Here is a 22,634-nt window from a genome sequence, read left to right on the forward strand (position 1 = left end):
AAAATACAAATCAGACTTTCAGCCATCTATTCAGTCTTTTTTATACTATAAGTATTTACAAGTAATAGCTTAAAGTCTATGGATCTATGATCACATACGTATTTTGCAATAAGAAATAAAGGTGCAAAGAAATTAAATTGATGTGCAGAAATATGGGAACCTTTGACAACTGGCTCAAAATACACCTGCTACCATATTCGACCATGATATACAACGTTGTGTTTAGTTACTGAAAAAAATAATTTAATAGTGCAAGCTTTAATTTTATGTGAGCACAATTTTAAATCGTTATAACCTAGAAAAGCATGTACATAGGAGATGACTAATAACAAACAGGAAAGAATGAAAATAGTGTTCATATGAAGACAGCACATTAACATAATCATCATATTACAATACTCTTTGTCCTGACAAACTGTTGATTAAACCACCTTTTGTAAATTGATATTTCTCTTGCTTCATTTTTTCTTCAAAAGTACATATACAGTACATACAGTACATACAGTATATAGTCTGGCACTCACAAATTCCCAAACTGATAAAAAAGAAATAAAAATGTAATCGTGATCATTATTTTAAATACAATTCTTTGTGTTGAAGCAATTGAAAGCATGGACAACAACATCATTCCATTTACTTGTAAATGTCTGGACAGATCTAATGTACATGTAGAACAAATTTGACAAAAAAAATTGCTGAACAGATATCCTAAACAGAACACTCTTTCCCTGATTTTCTCTCAAAGAAAAGAAAGGCTAAAATTTGCAGAAAGCCATTTGGCCACAAGTAGCAAAGAATTTAAACCAGTCCTTTCATAAAAGAAGTCAAGGTTTCAGCTTTGGCAAATATGAGTGGGTCGTTTCAAACAGCCGCATATTTTTGTGCAAAAGAGTGCCCCTTGCTATCAAATTTAAATGCACTTCCACACAGTTTCCATTTGTTTCCTGTGGTTTGTGTTTAACTATTGATTCTGATTAAGTCCTTTTGTTTGAATTTACCAAAACTTATAATAACAGCAGAAATTATTATTTTTTTGAACATGGTGTAAACATTAAACAGAATATTCTAAATAAAATCTATCACATTACGTAGGTTTAATGTAAAGTCTCTTAACTGATATTAAAAGAGAAAACAAATAAACCAAGGAATGTTATGTAAAAATAATATAGTTAACCTCTGAAAGTTTTTTTATTCTGTTTTTTCACAGTGTATTGAATTTACTTAAATACTGACAGCTAATTTGTTGGACAGATCTAATGATTCTGCCTTTTTCTGTTTTCTGAAATGCTTCTATGTCTGCTGGTTGTGGTATGTCAATATTTAAAATCTCTGTAAAAGGTTAACATTTTCTTTGACATTTTCCAACTGACAAATTAAGCAGTTTTCATGGATATTTTATGTTATGCAATTTATTTTTGTTAAAGTGTTTTTCACGTCTCAGTTCATGGCTATGAACTCTACAAGGGCACACTGAGGGAGAATGATGACATGTAGCAGACTCCAGCTTGCCCACCTTCTAGTAACTCCTCTTCTAACACATTACAGGCAACACAGACCTGTGCTGGAAGTTTAGTGCAAACTGGAGAAGAGGGAAGCCCCTCACCTTCAATATTTCAAGTTTCAAGCTCCTGGGAGGAGACAGGGGTTGCCATGGCAATATAATTCTGTCCTGTCCTCAGCAGGCTTAGTCCCATCTCCTGGGACATCCTGCTAAATCCTGCTGATGCAAGACCTAGACTCAAAGCCACAAATCTGGAATCACAGAACTCAACCTGCACTCCAGCAAGCATGTTTACGCGTTAAGCAACTAGGGAACACAGACAATAATTTTGACTCAAAATGTACTGCTGACAAATAAATTATTAAGGTTATTTCTGAAATTTCTCTTCACATACATCTCTGTATCTACATTTCTATATAAAACGTTTTGCATAGAGACAAAAATTCCTGTGGTTATTATTTATTATTGAATTTGGCACTTTAAACCTGTGTGCCACTTTTTAAATTCTGACCTGAGTACTGTATCTGGAATTCTCTTATCTATGTCTCTTATCTATACCTAACCCTCCTGCTGTACCTTAAAGCCTTCCTTGATTCTGATACTTAAAAGATTAAATACTAAGCTTACATTTCACTTGACACCTAGAACACCACATTACGTGTCACGTAACCAGCTCGAAGACAAGAAAACTATTCTGTGAAACTAGATGAGAAAAAAACGACTTTGATCTTAAACTCATAATTAGAGCTCACATCCTGACTTAAGAAGTGAGTAATGCACATACTGTAGAGCCACACAGAAAATAGCCTCATAACTTTGCTAAGCCATAGCAGATGATGATAATGACACTGAGCCCCATTTCTTTATCTGAATCAACCATGTAAAAATACATAAGTTGTATTTTTGTCTATGTTATTATTATTATGTATATGCAGAGACATTTCTTGTCACTGGGAGTGGTTTCTCTTAATATAAAGTGCACCCTATTTTTCACTGAGTTTCAAATGTCATGCACACAGTCACAGGGTAATTTGGAATACCTAATACATTGTATTGAACAGATGACATACAGTAGGTACTGTAAATTAATCTTTGCTTTGATGCAATCACTGTTTACCATTTATCATCAAAAGTGTTGATCAACAAAAGGTATGGAAGCATTGTAAGCAGTACATCTGAGACATGCTTTCCAGCAGGTTGCAGATGCTGTCTTGTGGGATTCTATCCCATTTCTCTTGGAAGACCTAAATTAGTTCTGTCTTAGATCTAGATATGACCAGTCTGTTCACTCATCTCCGAACCTTAGATGCTACATCTCATCACAATATATCTTCCCAGAAATCTGAAAGTCTAGAAAGTAAGTCATGTACTGTATAATTGTAACATTCTTATTTCACAAGAAAGCAATTCTTATACAGTACAAGCCAAACGAGGATGTGAATTATTAATATATATCAAGACAAGCCTGTAGGAAGGGCAGCAAATGACATAATTAATTCAGAGCTGTGCACTCAGGACTGCTGGCTTACAGTATACTGTATACAGTATACAGTATACAGTATACTGTACACATCACCACTCCCAAAAAAGTGCCAAGATCACTACACCAAATAGCACAGTGTCTGGAGAGGAATAATTCAACATTAAGGTGTTGACATCATGCAATATGATTTAATTAATCAAAATCTAATGTTTGCTAATGTCTTGAAGCATGAATTATAAAAAATGTAACAAACAGAAGAAATAAGAAAACCAATAGGTAAGTCATTGTTTCAGAAATCAACTGACGTACTTTTATCTTTTTATCACCAAATAAGGATGGCACCGAGCTTTCTTCTTTTGTACGCATAATGTTTGTATCTCACTTTGTTAACATACTGGCTGAGCGAAACTTTTTTTGTTAAACAGTTTTAGTAATTCTCTTCACAGTGTACCTCACGAGTGAAATGACCTAACAACAGCAAAATGCATGCCATGAACTCAGATTATGTTTGTGTGAACTAACATTACACTTTCGGCACTTGTACATCATCTTGACAAAAAATCGCTTGTGGTGTATCAAAGAGATAAAATTCTGTTTCACAGCAAAGGTATTCCCTAATGGAACATGGTACTAAATCTGTTTTTTTGCCATAAACAGAGTTATGTATTAAAATTATTTGCAGTTATGGGTAAACTTGGTTTCACATAAGACTGAACATGATTGATGCTTCCATTTGCACACTCTCCCCTACAATACAGCACAGTAATGACACTTGCCAGTCTGCTAAATTCCATAATTCCCATTACTTTCCCCATCTAAAAATGTCATTTTCAATTTTCAATTCCTAGTATAAAATGGCATATTCAATTTGCAATTACTAGTGCAAAAAAAACTCCCAAACCCATATATAAGGCATGCATTTTTAATAACTTCATTAGACACATATTTTGTTGTAATGAAAATATCAGTTGTAGAAAGAGCTTATGCATAAATATTCTGAGGAAGAATGAAAGTCTGGTTACTCACCTCATACACATTAAACTGGGACTGACCTCTTGACAGTTCTCTGTAGCTTGTAGTAAATTCTCCAATGAAATCATGACTTACAAAACAAAAAACACGAGTAGAAAATGCAATAAATTTAAAAGAATGAAATGAGCTGTCAGGTGTTTCAGAATTCTGGTTTATTGAATTATTTTAAATAATCTAAAATTACAGCATCTGGCACCTAATGTCCAGCTTTTCTGATGGGTGAAAAAAGTCAAATTTCCATATCAGGTGAATTTATATATTTAAATAGATATATGCTGAAGCAAAATGTTTTGAGAGATGTGTGATATGATGTTTCTTTCCAACAATGCAGAGATCTCTGGTAACAGGAAATCTAATTAAACTGATTAAACTGACAGAAATAATCAGCCCACTTACCTTCCATCTCTGTCCCAGTCATACACCTCAACCTTAATAGTTCTGGGAAAACAAAAACAAGTGAGTGAAATGAAAACATCCATAAAATAGTTCTGTCTTTTAAATAATGCAATAAATGGTGCCCCTTAAATTAAAGTCTTGTAAAATTGTAGTGTTTTCAGGGTTTCCAGGAATATTTAAAAGGATTTTGGTGTTGCAGGATGCAAAGACTAACTACTTTCATCTCTTGTGTATGAAAGCAAAAGCTCACATGTACTTTCCATGGCAACCAGCTCAGGCTTAAACAGTTAAAAAAGCAGAATGCACATTCTCAAATAGGAATTTATTAAATACAATTAACTTTTTGTCACACAAAAGCTTTGTAGGGACACACACATTTGCCTTATATCACCTAACAATAAGCAAAAACAAACTACATGATAAATACACATTCTATTGAGATCATTTTCAAATTATGAAGTAGTTACTGTATTGTAATATAGACATACACAAAAAAGCCAATGAAGATATACTGTACACATGAATGATTAATCTAACTTTCAATACATGTAACCTAATATATTCAGAACACTTGAAGGATACAGACTACAGTATTACATCAAAAGCAACTATTTCTAAACTGTTACTTAAAGAGGGTGCAAAACCTTTTATTATGTGATATATACAGTAAATGAGCAAATATCACTAAATACATTAAAATGGTCCTTCTTTTTGATTCTTAATAACCATTACAAAAATTGGCTTAGGTGTAAATATATCCAAAGGTATGAAAATATTAAGAAAGAAAGTCCAAAATGCTTCCCTCTTTAAATGAATTAAATTCAATCCCACATTTCTAAGAGAGGAAATTGCCACCTCATGCTATATTAGCCAATTGTGGCCATATGTTTTTGGATCCCCAAGCCCAGCACCTACTGTACAGTGTACTGTAGACATAATGTAAAGGGCACCCACAGCACAGGCACCGGATTCCTGTACCCCCAACATTAGTTTTGTTATTATTAGAAGTATAATTCATGTGATTGTTATTATAATATTATGCATACAGCATATTTTATTTATTTTTATTATTTACAAATAAACTGTAGATCTCAAAAGTGTGAGAGAGGAAGAGGTAGCAAGAGAGCGGGGAAGACAGTAAAAGGGAGAGAAAGTGTGAAAGAAACACAGAGCGATTTAGATAAATTAGTTTAAATCACAGCTCCAGGTGAAAATAACATTGTTGTTTATGTCTTCCGTTAACAACATAATTGTGTACTTAAATGTTTAAGGGGACTGGAAATTTGAAAAGGCTGCCCAGCCATGTTGATGAAGATGATACCCTGACGTCTTCTTAAAAATGGCTGGATGCGATCCTCATTATCAATTTGCTACTGTTGGTCTAGATGGGTCGAATGGTCTCCTTTCATTTGGAATCTGTTTAATGCACTTAAGTTCTAGACCATGGATCGGTAACCTTCCAGAAGGGGTGTACCAAGAGTTTCCTCATGCACTTGTTTTTTTACAGATTTGCCTGCTTACTTTAATAATTTTTAAGGTTAAAAATTGCCCTACTTCCATTTTGATTAGTAAAAATTCAATATACAACTTTTCATCACAGTATTCATCACATTATTAAGACCATAATACAAAATCTTGGCTCAAACATTTTCCTGATGAATAATACAATGAAAATATACCATGGAGTGGTCAATGTAATCTACAATGATCTTTACAAATCCTTTCTGTTTTCTGACCCAATCAGGGGCACTATCAGTTGTCACAGAACATATTTTCTGGATGTCAACTCCCTTTTCCTCAAAAAGATTAATAAAAGTCTTAGCTATATCTTCCCTCGTAGTTGTGCCATGCTCAAATTCCATCTGAGTCACAGCATCTCACAAGAATTGCTAATTGTGGTACGTTTTTCATACCCACGCACTCAGAGCACAAACTGCACAGTCTTTGTGTTGAACAAATCTATATGCATCTCTCCAAACGCCCTGAAATGAGTGAACATTTAACTTTGCTTTCTTAACAGCCACCACCTTGTCCAAAATTTTTAACTTGACTTTAGTGTGAAAAGAATAGACTAGATCCACTAAAAATAAATCAAGTGAATCATTTTTTTTCTATACACCAACGAGTTATCATTGAGAATTACAGAACAGTCAAACTTAATTATTTTTTATTTTAGTTCCATTGTGGCTTATTGGAATCGTATTGCATGTGGCACTTTTATTGAACAGGCCATGAAATATATCTTTGTGTGAAAATTATGACCCTGTCAGTTATAAAGAAAAACAAAAAAATAATATCCACAGTGTATTTTACTCTAAAGAGATTACTTTTATAAAGACTGGAAAACAGAAGACATAGGGTCTAACCAATCAACATGTTTCAAACTCAAAGGAACATTATTGGGATGCTTATGTTGACATACTACTGTACAGTATGTATGTCCTAAACACCACATTTTGCATGTTGAGACTTTAATTCTTCTGGAGGAGTTCATTAACCCCCACTTTCCCTAAGGTGAGTCCCCAGACAGTTTTTTCCCCATTTTCAACTGTGGCTAAAACACTCTTTCGGTGACATTTTTCAAAGGGCATGGATACATTCATAATCTTGGAGCCAAGGTTGCACTCTTAAGTTATAGAAAATTAATTCTTAAAGACTTAAAGAGAGTTCAACTACAGTAATGCATCTGCAGAGAAGAATCATAGCAAAAAGGCACAATAAAGACGTGTCAGTGGTTTCCACAGGAAGGATCCTTATCCTTATTCATTTGCTTTTGTCTGCTAGACCTTTAAAACTACTTAAGTACTCAGATCCAGTAGATATTTACATCCATTATCTCAGCTATAAAAAGACAATATATCATAGACATGGTCTGCAGAGAGTGCCACTATTAAATAAGTAATCATACATTTATTTTACTAACAAAAGAAAATGATTTTTTTCTGGTAATAAATAGCCTTTCCCTTCATGAGAACACAGAAAGAGCATCAATGGCTAAACTTCACTTGTAACTTGTAGCTTAAAATAAATTATTATTATTATTATTATAACCATTGAAATATTCTCCTGGTTCTATACACAATGTAATGGACTAGTTTTAAGAGAATTCCCATGGCAAGCAATCATTAAAGGTGCTAAATGTAATCCAAGAAGATTCCCTTTTGAAGCAGTATATTTTCAGACTGGTAATGGTTTTTGTAAAAAAAGATATTTTTGTAAAGTGTTGACTTTTTCCTGAGAACACAGGCAGTTTCTTTTCCACAATCCTTGGAAGTAATACTTAAACACTTTACAAATATAATAAAAAATATTCCAACACAGAATGTTCATGCTGTGCTTTTAAATTCATTCATCCTTGCTTTCACCCACCTGCAAATGGGGTTTATGGCAAAGGGAAGTGGCAACAATACTCTTTCTGTGATTATACAGTAGATTGCTTTTACTGGTGAGTTGATTTTTGTACTTTAAACAGTGCATGCAACAATTTTAGAATTTTAATGCTGTTGATAAAAAAAACACAGAAAATATGTAATATATGTTGTGCATTGAACAGAAATATGCTATAGGAGAATACAGTAAATGTGCTTCTTGTGTCTTTGGCTTTTAAGGCTATATTAGTAATAGAAGTCCTTGACCACAGTCTCTTATTTCTCTAAACATGCAGGGATCTTTTGCCAACTACCGAGGTTCTTATTTTTAAAAACTGTGGGTGAAATAAAACAGTTGATAAATAGCCTTCCAGAAAATAGGGGTTAGGGGGAACTGCCATTTGTTACTTCACTTCTGTAAATGTGTAGTTGTATTTGTATTCTTCATGCAACAACAATTACTTTATACAGTAGATAACATACACTCTACAAAAATTAAGTAATTTTAGAACATGATACTACAAGCTACCAGCAGTATAAGTCTGTATCATAAGTTAACTGTCCTTATTGTTACCTTCCTTTAATTACCAAACGTGCCATATCACCACGTGCAAGCCAGTTTTACCACTTTTTTACCACTTTTACCAATTTTCCTTTTTGTACCTTTTGCAATTACTGTATATAAATGAGTTGATACTTAAAGGCCATGTTCAAGGGCAGTATTATAGCTTCCAACAATGCCCACTCCACACAACAACAGCAGTGAATGTATGGTGAGTGGTCCAGTTGGCCTAGTGGTAACGATGCACATTAAACCCTATTGTATTGGATGAAACACAAAGGAAACTGAAGATACACAGGTTTTGCGGCTGGTAAAGCAGAGTTTTTTCACTGCACTCCAATTTCACTGCAATTCGTACTACATTCTGTTCTCAGAACCTATCTGCAAGCCTGAAGAAAAAAGAGAAAGATTCAGAAAATAAACGTAGATCACATTCTAAACACCTAGGAAGGATTCCAAAACTCGATGACCTTGAGTTAAACAAGTAATAATGGGGAGGTATTTACCATTCAAACACTGATTACAATTATCAAAGCAGCAATGGCTCTAAGAAAAAAAACGTTGAGAGATGGAATTGTGTGAAATTACATGCCTTGCACTCAATAAAGGTGTCTTTATGATCTGTGCTTTTCTATTAGCAATTAATAACTGTTCTGTCATCCATAGTCAGAGAGCTCCAATTCCATCACTAAAGACCCAGTTACTGTGACCAAAAAAGGAAGCAGAGACTAAGAAGAAATGCAAAACTAAGTCAGTTTTCTTTGAAAAATCTTAATATCCAATTCCCTTTTGCAATCAAGCACTGTTACCGTATTTTTTAGAGCACAGGCAAAAAGAATGTGCAGGGCTAGTTCAATCCCGGGTTTACACTTAAGGTTCTTAAAATGGGATAAAGCCCTAGACTGTTGCTGAGAACTGTCAGTAACAAATCAATATCCTGTGATGAACAGAAATGAAACAATTAAAACTGCTTCCCTTATCAGTGGTTAACAAGAAAACAGCACATGTGATTGCAGTTTGCAGTTACTCAGAGATAAGTTCTGATGGCTCCATTGCAGAGGTGGGATGTTAAAAAAGAATAGGTGGTGAAAAAAGAGATCTAATTCCAGGGAACAAAAATAAATGGCAGCAGTTAGTTTTGCACTATACAGCCATATGGCACAATAACCACACATACTGTAAATTCATATGACTCATTCAAAATCAGACGTATTTAAGATTTCTTGGAACGGCAACAAAGGATAATAATTTTCACTGTTAAAGATCAGATATTACATATGATGTTTTGGGCTCATTGCAGTTCTTACTTAAGCTCTATCTATGGCTGAAATAAGAATGTTTTCCTTAGTTGTTATCTTATGGGTAAGGCTTTTCCTATGCAGTCAATTTTTTATTGAACAGTTTGAAAATAACCATGATATCCATTAATAAAGCTGATATTTTTTACATTAAATAATAACTTATAAACCACCTATTTTGAAAGTTTTGTTATATAGTGCAGTTATAAACATTTTTAATCATAAACAATATTACAGCTCAAAGCTAATTAAAGCATAACTGTGAGAACTTACTGTTCTAATTTTTAAACGGAAGAAAACCATCTGCTTCAGAAACATGGTCACTACCTTTCACTCGTACAGGTATTCTACCACTGAGGTTATTCTTAATAATGTTAAATCTACTTTACAAAATATGACGCCATTCATACTTATGTTCATTATTTAACAGTATTGGTCACTGTTATTCTCTCTCTCCCTGGTACATTTCATTAGCTTTCTGTCCCATTAAATCCAGGTGTCCTTCAGGGCTCTGTTTTAGAATCCCTGTTATTCAACATATCTACAGTATATGCCCCTTTTACATTAATGTGCCTGGCAGCATGGAGAAATGTTTTAATTTATGTGATGACAATACTGTACTGGTGTATATCAGCATTTAAAATGATGCTAACATTATTCTTTTGGGCAGGTGGTTTTGTGTTAGTAAATTAAAAAAGTTGAGACACATGACAAATTTCTACAGATCAATTGTGATGAATCTGCAGTGTTGTGGATATCGTAGAAACATTTTGAAAGGCTAAGGTGACATTCATACTGCTTGATAGGATAGTATGTGAAAGTTTGTTTTTCCACTTTAGTAGTATTACCTGAATATGCCCTTCTTTGTCACTTTGTCATTCTAAGACACTGATTCATGCTTTCTTCACTACAGTAGACTACTGTAATGTTTTCTACTCAGGTGCTTCCAACCGCATTGTTAGAAGATTTCAATATGCTCTGAATGTTGCTTGTTGTATTTCAACAGAATCGTGTTATAATCATATTTCAACCATTTTAACCCAAGGTTCCTGGTCACAATGAGATTTATATATTTTTTTAAAATGTGTGGCCAACATCTGAAACATTATTAATGGTATGGAATAATCTTATATCAAACTATATTTGACTGGTATCAAATATTTTCAATCCATGTATTCCTCAGTTATCTATTTGCTACTGAACTAGTCTGTTAGCCTTGTTCATTCTCTATTGAATCTTCTTAAATCCCTTTTAAAAACTCATTACTGCCATTTCATTTTTCCTAATTAGTTCAATTATCTTTTTAATACGTTTTTCTTAAAGTTGAATTTTAAGTTTGGCTTCTCTGTTTTTCAATTTTATTAATTGTTTTCTGTTTAACTGTTCCATGCCATTCAAATAGGGTACTAAGAGAGTCCTGGGTAACCATCAACAATTTGCACTTTCATTTACTCACCTGTCAAAATCTCCATTGCAGAGTGCTCGGACTGGAATTCGAAAAGCTTGCCATACTGGATTGAGTGTGTTCTTTACAACTTCTGTTTTGTGGCAGATAGTAAACCTGTTATGAACAAAATAGACACATTTCTGCAAATAATTTCAAATGTATACTGGAAAAAGATAGGACAACACTATCTTAAAACTATTGTAGATACCTGAATAAGACCAGGACAGGTTTAAAGCACATTTTGCACTGCCATTTTAATGTCTAAAGATACTCTTACAGTCTTTTCTAGTCACTTTAGAAGCAGTACCTCCTAGGTGAGATGCCGTCTAGATGTGTAAACGTGATCAAGGCAATTCATTAAAATTGCTTCAGTAAATGTTCCTCTGTATAAACCAGTCTCTGCAGAATTATTTTAAATGACAGTTTTTCTGAAGTGACTTCTAAAACAAAGAAAAAATACACAGGAAAAGGGTATTTTAAAAGGTCGAAGAGTTACATGTACTAGAATAACATTAAGATAAATAGGGTCTAATGGCATTGTGCCAGATGTACTTAAGACAAATTAACAAGAGATGGTACTCAGAGGCCTCCTGACTCTCCACCAGTCACTCAGGACCCATGGGATAGAAAGCATTTTTACATTTTTAAGTAGTTATAGATCAATATGTCTAACTTATTTCACAGTTATTGAAACAATAATTATTATTAAACTAGAGGGTCGTCTGCTGGTAAAAGTTTTCTACGGTACAGTTATTATAAAATTAGAAAAAGGTACATTTTCCTTCACAAAATACAATCCTTATCTCTTCATCAATTAATCTACATTTTTAGAATGTGTACATGTTTGTCTACTGTACTAGGATAAATAGGATTATCATAAACAAGCAATACATTTTTACTTTTAGAATTCAGGGCTCTCGTAGGGTAAGAACAAGTAATGCTGCGTGATTTTGTCAACCTTGGGAATGAATAAGAAGGTTACATGTGAAGTAATGGTTATTTGGGTCTACGGATTTTCACCTTTATGAAATATCACCTTATAAATGATTTTCAAGAAACAAATTACATTCACAAATTGATTGATGAATGTACATAACATGGTTTACATTTCATATTTATACATAATTACATAAGAACTTGAAAGGAACACAAGGTTTCTACAGGTAGGAGTCTATTATGGACATGCATTACTGATAATTTGCTTCAATTAATATATTATCCAGTATGAAGTGCTCAAACATTCCTTAAACAGGACGTTTTTCCATTTAAAGCAGCACAGTGTTTCAAGTGGCTTCTGTATTATTGTGGTTTCTGATTTAAGGATTTCTTATCAAAAACAATGTTGTTCCTTAGAAGAACATGTTTTTTAAGATTAAATGAACTTCACATCTAAACTTTGCCATTTGAAAGTTTTTTTTAATTTATACCATCGTTAGGGATTTTGTCACTAAAGTCACTCAAAGAGGCACTACTGATAAAAAAACTATTAACCCTTCCTTGGTTCACTGTTTGGGAGCCATGGTTGCTCAGATGGCAAGGGTGTCTAACTCCTGACTGGAAGGTCCCAGGTTCAATCCCAGGTAGGGGCAAGCAATGTAGCTTACTCTAAATCCTTCCAGACAACTCGCACATCCACTTCGCCTGCTTTCCAAGTGAGTACCAGGTGTTAATCCTTCCAGGGATAATAGGCCTGCTGGAGCGTGATGCTGACCACATCACCTTCACCTCCAGTGTTGGATGGTTGAGGAAAATGGTGGCCCTTGCCCCACAATCCCCATGGGCCTTTATGGCATGAAAAGGGGACCTAACCTACCTACTGTACCTAGTTCACTGTTTTCAGTTTTTGGAGACTCCAAACCATTGACAAAATCAAGCCAGACAAAGGTTTAAGACAAATCACTGCAGATCATACAGCCCAGCTCAGATTTCTGGAAAGTTGTAATGTTTATATTATGTAAGTATTTTTGACGAATTTGAAATTCATACAATATTTATCAAAAGAAGAAAAAGACCGACATTCTTACATTCTTAAATTCTTACAGAAACCTCACTTTTCCAAGTTAACTTACATTGTATAATTAACTTTCTGAAAAAGCAAAAAAAAACATGAGACACAATTGCCTTTCATATGTAAAGTAGTTGTAACTAACTGATCTTGTGTCATTTAGTTGATGACACCTTCTACATCTACTGTATATATTATTAAAGTACATTTAAAAGGAGGCAAAGGCAGACACATGTCAGTATTGTTAAGGTGCAATATACATATTTTGGTTAAGCTAAAATATTGTATTTATATACAAATTAAAAAATTAAATCATTCACTGCCCAGTGAAATGTTTCACATGAGGTAAAATGGCACTGCATTTTTCAGAATAGCATGCTTAATAGTCTAAGGATAGATTAAAGAATCGTTTTTTCTACTGCTTTCTTGTTATATTTGCTCTTCCTGTACATCTGAAATATATCACATATCTCGAAATGTTTGTTAAAAAACTGCAGAAGAATGCTGCAAAGAGCCAAGCAAATCAATGGCCTACTGTATGTGTTTTTTTTAATCCATTAAGAACATTAAAACTACATTGACTGTTTTAAATGCCTTACATTTAATGCAATGGATTGATGTGCCAGAAAAGAATCTTGACCAGAACAATAAAAGCCAGAAGGCAGTGATTGGATATTAGAGGATATTGGATATTTCAGCTTTCAACTGAATAGTTAATATAATTTACTTTATGTATGCAGGTCATTTTATTCGCTAACACCAAGACCTGATCATATTCCACTGTGCTGAAGTGGATCACTAATCTTGGCAACCATAATCTCACTTGATGAGAAAAAACACTTAAGACTAATGTGAATTTTGTAGGCTTTTTACTCGCAAATGACAAATAGCTCTCAGTTCACATCAATATTCAAAGTAATTAAATAATGAACAACCTACAATGCACTTACGTTCCATCTTCGTTGCTGCGATAGAAGACCAAAAAGGGGTCAGACTTTCCAAAGAAGTCTTTCTTGTCTAATTTATTTCCACAGAACTGCATCATCACAACTTCCTAAAAGAGAGAGAAAAATGAGATCTTAGTCACAGAACCAGAATTTTCAAAGAACATTTAAAGTCTACCAGTAATCATGTATCATTTATTGTACTTCTTTTACGTCCCAGTGTGTGGTCTGTGTGTTTTTGTTATGTTCCACACTGCTGAGCTTTGATTGTTCTCCCTCCCCCATTGGCCAACCATTACACCACTGTTTCAGTATGACATCATCATCAATCAGCTTCTCATCCAATCAGAGTGCATCTTATTCAGTATATAACATGGAGGTTTTCAGAAGGAAGAAGCCTTTTGTTTGACTTCAGTCCTGTTCGGCTTTGGTTATCGCTTTGGTTATCGCTTTGGTTATCGCTTTGGTTATCGCTTTGGTTATCGCTTTGGTTATCGCTTTGGTTATCGCTTTGGTTATCGCTTTGGTTATCGCTTTGGTTATCGCTTTGTGTGTGTGTGTGTGTGTGTGTTTTCTTATAGCTTTGGCTTTTGTTTGTTTCTGTTCGTCTTCTTTGTACTTTCGTTTGTTTGTGTGTTTATCCTTGTTTTGCTATATGTTCAACCTTTGTGTTCTTTTGTACCCTGTTCCTGTTGATTCCTAGTTCACTTGTGTTTTTGTGTGAATTTATGTGTATAAGGTTAGTTTAGGCTGTTGGGTACATCCTACACACTTAGTTGTTTTTGTATTAGTAACACTAGTTTAGTAGGGGTGAGTGCCGTTTGTCTTGTATGGTTTTGGGTAGTCAGTGGAGGTTAGCTAGGGTGTTAAAGACGTCGAAGACTGTGTGTTTCAGGTTTTCTTTTGCAATCAGGTTAGCTTTCAATCACTTTCCTAGCCAGCTCCATTTTGTTTGTTATTTTCTTTTCTTTGGCACCACTCTAGTTCCTTACCCCTGTGTGTTATCGTGTCTTACCAGTCATTTATTCAACTTAAAATCAGCACTTTTGCACCCACCCTTGTTATCATGCTTCCTAACCCCTCACCAGAACCCACCTGCTTCCAAAACTTATCCTAAATGTTACACTTCTTTACCCCTAGACACTTGGGGTCGTAACATTTTTGGGGGCTCGTCCGGGATATCAAATCTGCATAATTCCTCTCTTTTCCAATATATTTTCTGACAACTCACATGGTTTTTGAGTCCATCCTAGTGGAACTTTTTTGAATGCTTAGCCTAGATGGAACTACCTGTAGGACCTTATAATCAGAAGCTAATCTTCAGCCTCAGATACCATTTTTTAGGAATCCAATTTGGTAATATTTTGATTGAAACAAGTTGCAGCAAGACCACACTACACTACACAGTACTCAGGTGACCAAAACTTTGACCAAAACTCTACCACAGTCAAACTACAGTCTGGATCTTGCCCCATCCAATCTCCAATTTTTTAAAGAACTGATGTGTAACAGATTGTGGAACTCTTGTCAAAATAAAACAACAGCAGATGTTTACCAGCAGATTATAACCACCAAAATAATTAAATATTTTGTCTGTAACAACTTCAACAGATTCTGCTAAGAATTTAATATAGGAAAATGGACAGTAATGTCTTCTGGAGAAAGATAATTCCTTAGGACAGATTTCAAATCAGTCAAACTTTATAGAAGGGACACTCATATGCTGAATACAAGGGGTAAACTGCTGTATGCAACCTTTCAAAGACACATCTTCACTTTTTAGGTGCATTCCGTTTTTCTGCACAACAGTTTAGTGTTAACATTTACCTTTAAGTGCATAATCTGTAGAATGTCCCTTAATATTTTTCATGATAATAATAATTAATAATAAGAAAACATTTTACATTTTGACAGTTATGGAAATACATTTACTGTAATACTTAAGGATTTGTAAGATCAGTTTCAAAGGACTGATAAATTCACCTCTCGAGGTTCCTGACTGAACCTCAGATTACCAGGTCATTTTAATTCATTTTGCAACCTCTCAGGGTCCTAAATGTAACATGCTTAGACAGCTTGTCACAGACTTTTTCCATTATACTGTCTTTGCACAAGATGATGCTATTCAAATTGTCTCAAGTCAGACATTTTACAGATACTTATGGTTTAGAATCTTTCTTCAGAATTGCTGCTAAATTCAGGCTAAACCCATCAGGGAAAGACAGTGGTAACTAGGGAATATATTAATATTAAATACAACAATGTAACATCTGTCTGGCATTTAATTCCACTATCACTGTGTGTTTGTTTTGTTACAGTGGAAAAGACTTTCTCAAGCAAATATACTTCTTTTCAAAATTGCTTAAAATGCTAGAAAGTCAACCATATACTGTATGTAGGAGAAAAGCATATTATTTCACTCAGAACTAAGTAATATTAATGATTTAAAATAAACTTTGTGTTGCCTTGACCAAGCAGTTTGGTGCCTCTCTGTGTAAGGGCATAGTAATATGGCTAATATAACCCTCTGATAAGAGACTGATTAACTGTATCCGGTGCTGTACATTTAATTACATATCATGTAGATACAGTAGACTCCATTAAGTCTGTAGTCTGCTATCTTCCCAAAAACAAAGGTCCAAGGCCACTGTTCATCACCCAAAGTAACGGGGGATCTGATCTTCATGGTGGGTACCAGCACTATACCTTACGGAATCCTAACCAATCAAAAACGTGTAATGCCGGACCTTAAAAGTGAGAAACCAGCTCATTTTCAAAGGTTAACTCCTTATCTCTCTCTAGCTGAACTGGCAATCTGACTTTTCCATCCACATGACTACAAGCAGTCTAAGTATTTAAAACTTTTCTCTAAGACGCCATGCCAAGAGAGTGAGTCAGTAAAGTGCAGAATTCTGCCCAAGATAATTTTTCTGAAGCAGAAGAAATCTTTCTTTGCAGTCTCACTGTTACTTTCACTTGATCAACACATGATTCACTTGATCAAGACAGTTGGACAGTTTATGTTGACATCTTGAACATCTAAGCATATTCAGAGCCAAGCTATAACCGGGACAAACTGAGCTCCCCCCACCTGTCTACTCTGTGGCCCGACCCAGCAACACAAACTATTATTTCAATACTGAAGTTCACCAACACTAATTTTGTCAGAGCTGCCTAAGGGTCAATACTAGCTGCAAAGCCCAATGCAAAGCAAAGCTCTCACCCTCTTTCTCTCTCTCTGTTCCCAGACTGATAAAACCTTACAAGGTGGACCATTACACATTATAGTCTAACTAATTTTAACTCTGAAGTTATTAACTGTTCTCCTTGTAATCCCTGAGTGAACGATCAATTTTTTTGACCACAGCAGATCATCTCACAAATATTTTCTATTATGCCTGTTCTTTGTTATGCATGTTTGAGTTTAATAGCAATAAATTGTATTTTGTATATTTACTGTAGAATCCCTGTGTGGGACTATAAATTAATATGTTTGATTGATTCCAAAAAGTCATCAAGTACTGTACTCTTGCAATTTACCATTACAATTTCTGATAATTGCAGTAAATTAAAAAAAGCATTCTGTTATTACTGTTTTCATTATTAACAAAAATGAAAATGAAAAATCCTACAAAAAACTTCATAAAGATAATGGATTAGTAATGGAAAATGTGTAATGCTATATTTTTATTGTTCTTTCCAGCAAATCATTTTAATGAATAATTATTTGGGGAGACTGAGTATGCCAAACAGCAATATAGAAACAAGACATTAAAACATAAAAAAGTCATATCCACAAATGTTATTACATAGTATTTTAAGGTGAAGTGATATTAGAGTGGATATCTAAATTCTGCTGATTCTTTACAAAGATATAATATGTGAGTCCTGGTATGACTTGATTTTAAGTAAAACATGTCAGAATAGTAGAATTAATATTCTGGAAGTACAGATGAGGAAAACCTGCCCTTTACTGCTACAGAAACCATACTTATGTTTTTTAAATTTTTTCAATCCCAGCATTCTTTGAACTAATCTTTTGGTATTATGCATTTAATACAAAGATTTCCTGCCACCTTTTTTTAAACCAAGTTTTCATCTGTCTTATCTGTTATCTGTTTCTAGAGAAACAGAGAATACACATTCAGATAATCTGTTTTGCCCTAATTGGAGACATCTTCTCTCACTTCTTGAGTATGTCATTAATTGTCATTTAGTCTGAAACTACATCCCATGTGCATCTTGTTTGTTAAAAAAAGAAAAAAGATGGCAAAGCATATTGTACTTGGGATATTTTTCAAATGTCAAAAACCATTCTTCTATAAAACTGCAACAATTAAGAAGTGACATCACTTTAAAACAATATTTTACAAAGTAGACACCGGATAGCTGTCAGAAGCGATCTTTGAGCTGCTTGGAAGGGTTGACAGCTATACAATTGTTGACACATACCCACAGTGTGTCAGCATTGTTTTGCTAAATTTGTTTTTAGCATAATACTCAGAAAGACCAAAGAGTATTTCATGTATTAATCTCAAGTATAGTATGTCTCCATACACATTTAAAGAGCTTTTACAAATAATTTAATGTACACATTTATTAACAGCTTATAATAGGTCACTACAAAAGGTCTATGGTAAAATTAAAAACGTACAATTAGAGCTGATTTTTGATCCCTATGAAAAGAGTTGTATGTAAATATTTGCAGTTTAGAATTAAAGGGTAAACTTGGCCGACGACTGAAGTCTGAGATGGGACATTTATTGCTATCCTTATTGTTTGAGTTTTTAATCCTCTATTCACTGAATTAAATTGATTTTCAGATCTTTCATTGGGAACACATTACTTTCTTTTTCACAAAATGATGGAGAAGTTGCAGACCTCTTCTCCAGCAGCTGAAGGAGAGAGTCGTTGATCCCCAAAGTGGTATAGCCTGCTTTTAAATCAGCAGAGAGTTTGGTTTGCATTTAGTGCTTGAGGTAACCCACGATAAAATTCCTCAGCAAGCAGAACTGTGCCTCGTACAGCCATGGTTGGTGCCGTCGTGAGTTATCACAGGTAATAACCAGTGTCTGCAGTTGCAGCCTGTTTGGTTAGAAATGCTTGTCTCCAGTGCCCACGAGATTGTCCTAACTATTCTGGCATCTTAAGTGAAATCTGCTAGAAAGAACAGGTAAGGTACAGTATATATCCTAACTAATAAAAATGTGCCAAAGATTCATCTGACATTTTAAACAAGGGTTTGAAAACAATCACATCTGCACTATAAAATCCATTCAACTGCAAACTATTAAAAGTGATTGAAAAGTACCAAAATAGTTTTGCTATCATAAGTTAATAAAGTAATAAAGTACTGTAACGCATACGGCGGACACTGCAGGTTGTTTGAGCCAGCACAGTGACGTCCCTGCCCTTCCCTGTGAATAGCAGGGACCTCAGCCGCCAGGCTGAAGGGAGATTACCCATGTGAACCCAAGAGCGCTATAGTACAATACATTACAGGAGTGAATGACTTTGGTATTAGCTATAAATTCCTACAGAACACTTACTCTGCAGTTGCTCAGCTCCTCTGCTTTGACGATGATAGTTCCACATTTTTTACCAGGGATTCCACTGTTGAGAAAAAAACATTAGCATGAAATTTTAAATCTCTTAAAATGATCTAAAAAAAAGGCACTACCTAACCCACATGAAGACAACAGGGGCCATTTCTAAAATTTAGAAGTATTTTTTCTTCTGAATGAACATTAACTTAGATCAACCGATTAGAAAACATATAACATAAAGATCAAGTAAATAACAGTTTTTATTTTAGGCTTGAAATGTCTAAACACAAATATTGTTGTGGCATTAAACAACATCTGGGAAATAACACAGTTAGACCTGAAGCAATGCATTGTGTTGTAGTACAGTTTACCAAATGTACGTGTCTAATAATTTACATAAATGTACATAAATCTAATAATTTGTGAGAAAGTGTGGAGGTGCTGTTTTTCAATATGTATTCTAGGAGGTCTACGCAAACTCCAAAGTATTGAAAAGGCTTTTTACACCTGACATTCCACTCACTGGCCTCCCTGCAATCACAGATAGAACTGAGTTTTAAGAAAAAGTACATTCTGTCTGAGAGATTAGGAAGATTAAAGGAACCCTGAAGGCACAAACCCAGAGGCAGACTAGTTGAGTGCAAGGATGCTGCTGATTGACTCCTGCTGCAAACCCTTGTCAAAAAAACTTCACTTCCAGCTTTGTCTTACAGTCTAGATTCAGTGCAGTGAAAGTTAATATTTTTGATACATAATGTAAACTAAACTTATTCTGTACTTTTATTAAGTGTATATTTAAATGTAGCTCATATGTTTTGTAGTATAAAAAACTATGTGTTACATGCAAAAGGTGCATTATATTCCATTGTATTTAGTCAAGAGTACAATACAGTTTTTTTTTTTCATTGAGTTTACAAAGCATCTAGACTTTGCAGTGATACTTATAACTGTTATGTGTGTTATCCACATTAAGGCATTGCAGTATTTTAGCAATAAAGGGCAATGTGAATTCCAATACATGTTGGCCAATACTGTTTGTTAATATTTTAAAGAAAATCAATTTAACATACTAGATAACATCACTTACATTTTGTTCAACGTATTTATTTTTACCAAAGTTTCCAAGATTTCTCATACTTCAGACAGATATCTAGTCACTTGTCATGTACAGTAGCTATTATTAGTTTTAAAATATATTCCAAAGACAGAATGAGTTTACTGGTTTTGTCGTGAGACTTCAGCTGCAGTGTGTCACAGACAGAATTCACCATCATCAATTCATCCAATTTCTTTACCACTTTTTTCATTTAACACTAGTGGTCTTGGGTGGTCAAATCTATTAGGTATTGATAAAATATATAAATCTTAAACCGCATTTATTATTTTAAGTATTAAAATATTTAAGAATAAAAGATGACAGAAATTGTTTCCAATGTAACATGTGAAAAAGCTTAAGGTTTAGGACTGTTAGGTACTTTGTTTTGTTAATTATCACAGAAAGTTTTTTTTTAAATAAAAAGTAATGATCTATGAATACATATAACTTGGAAATTGTTTGACTATTGTCAAAATAAAATACAATTACTGGGGCTTCTGAGTGGTTCAATCAGTAAAAGCACTTCTTTAGCACACAGGTTAAGTTTAGCAGTCACTGCTAGTTTAAATTAAGGCTTTTACTAGCTAACTGTGATCCTTTCTTCCCATATAGTCTCAGACTAGTCAAGGACAGCTGGAATTTGGTGGGTTTGAATTGAATATTCAGTTAGATGAGGAAGAGCGGACAACATCAACCGTAAACAGCAGAGATGCAGCCCTCCCATCCCAAAACTGGATACACTCCAATCCTTGGCTGTGTTTTGATATCCTGTCCATTAAGATTATGAACAGAAGAGGAGATAAGATGCACCCTTGACACAGTCTGACGTCAACCCTGACGAGAATACAGATACAACTGTTGCTCCGCTAATGCAGGGACCAGAAGGCACACAGCAGAGGCCCTGGCGCACCATACTCCCGCAGCACCTCCCACAAGATACCCCAGGGTACACAATCATAAGCATTCTCCAACTCCACTAAGCATGTGTAGACAAGACTGGAAAGGAGTTGGTCTACTTCCACGGCAAGGGAGGAATCCACATTATTTCTCCTGTTTGAGGCTCCCACTATTGGGCAGAGTCTCCTTTCCAACAACCTGGAATAGGCTTTCCTGAGGAAGTTGGATCACACCCTCTGGTCTCCCTTTTTAAAAATGGGGACCAACACCCCAATACGCCAGTCCAGAGGTACTATTCCTGCCTTACATGCAACATTGACAAGGTGTTTATCCAAAACATCCCAATGATGTCCAGCACCTTCTGTGTTTCACATCTTCAGTGGGACCAGATCTCATCCTTCCCTGCAGCCCTACCACAATGGAACTGGTAGTAAGTCAGATGAAGCAAAGTGGACAAACTCATCTGCAAACAGAAGAGATGCAACCATCTATAACACAAGAGGCGTAACCATTCCCACAAGAGATCTCCGGCACCAATTGGAGATGTACAAAGCCTGGTGTGATGCAGTTGGGAAGATAGTCAGCACCTTTAAAAAGAGTGGATTGTTCTCTCCCAGTGAGGGGGGAACAGCTGCCGCAGGTGGAGGATTTTAAGTACCTCGGGGTCACAAGACTGACCACTGCATTTGGTACTGCATTGCCAGTAATGCAAGTTTTCAGAAAAAGCTCGTGGTTTTTTGATCCATCTGTGGTCACAAGCTTTGGGTTGTGTCAGAAAGAATGAGATTGTAAGTACAAGTGCAAGAAAGAGATTTTTTAATAGGGCTACTGGACTTTCTCTCCATAACAGGGTGAGGAGCTTGGCAATCTGGGAGGACCTACTGTAGGAGTACAGTCAATGCTCCGCTGGACTGAGAGGAGCAGGTCTGAGGTGTTTTGGGCATCTCATGAGTATACTCCCCCCCCCTAGGTGGCTCCAACTGAAGGTATACCAGGCACAAGCCCCTGGGAAGGGACACCAGGGAACAGACCTAAGACATGCTGGAAAGATTATAATCC

At 35.0% G+C, this 22,634-nt stretch overlaps 1 protein-coding gene across 1 annotated transcript in view; it reads right to left on the bottom strand.

Moving 5' to 3' along the window:
• Positions 1-22,634, bottom strand: part of LOC102683595 (copine-8) — a 166,062-nt gene that overhangs the window by 49,652 nt on the left and 93,776 nt on the right. Inside the window, exons 7-11 of the mRNA XM_006633442.3 lie at positions 19,586-19,649; positions 14,043-14,146; positions 11,097-11,201; positions 4,413-4,454; positions 4,011-4,086 (exon numbers count right to left, since the gene is read on the bottom strand). Coding sequence (XP_006633505.2) covers positions 4,011-4,086; positions 4,413-4,454; positions 11,097-11,201; positions 14,043-14,146; positions 19,586-19,649 — 391 coding nt within the window. The remainder of the gene's footprint in view (positions 1-4,010; positions 4,087-4,412; positions 4,455-11,096; positions 11,202-14,042; positions 14,147-19,585; positions 19,650-22,634) is intronic.

This window comes from Lepisosteus oculatus, chromosome 7, assembly GCF_040954835.1.
Source record: "Lepisosteus oculatus isolate fLepOcu1 chromosome 7, fLepOcu1.hap2, whole genome shotgun sequence".
NCBI classification, from domain to species: Eukaryota; Metazoa; Chordata; class Actinopteri; order Semionotiformes; family Lepisosteidae; genus Lepisosteus; species Lepisosteus oculatus.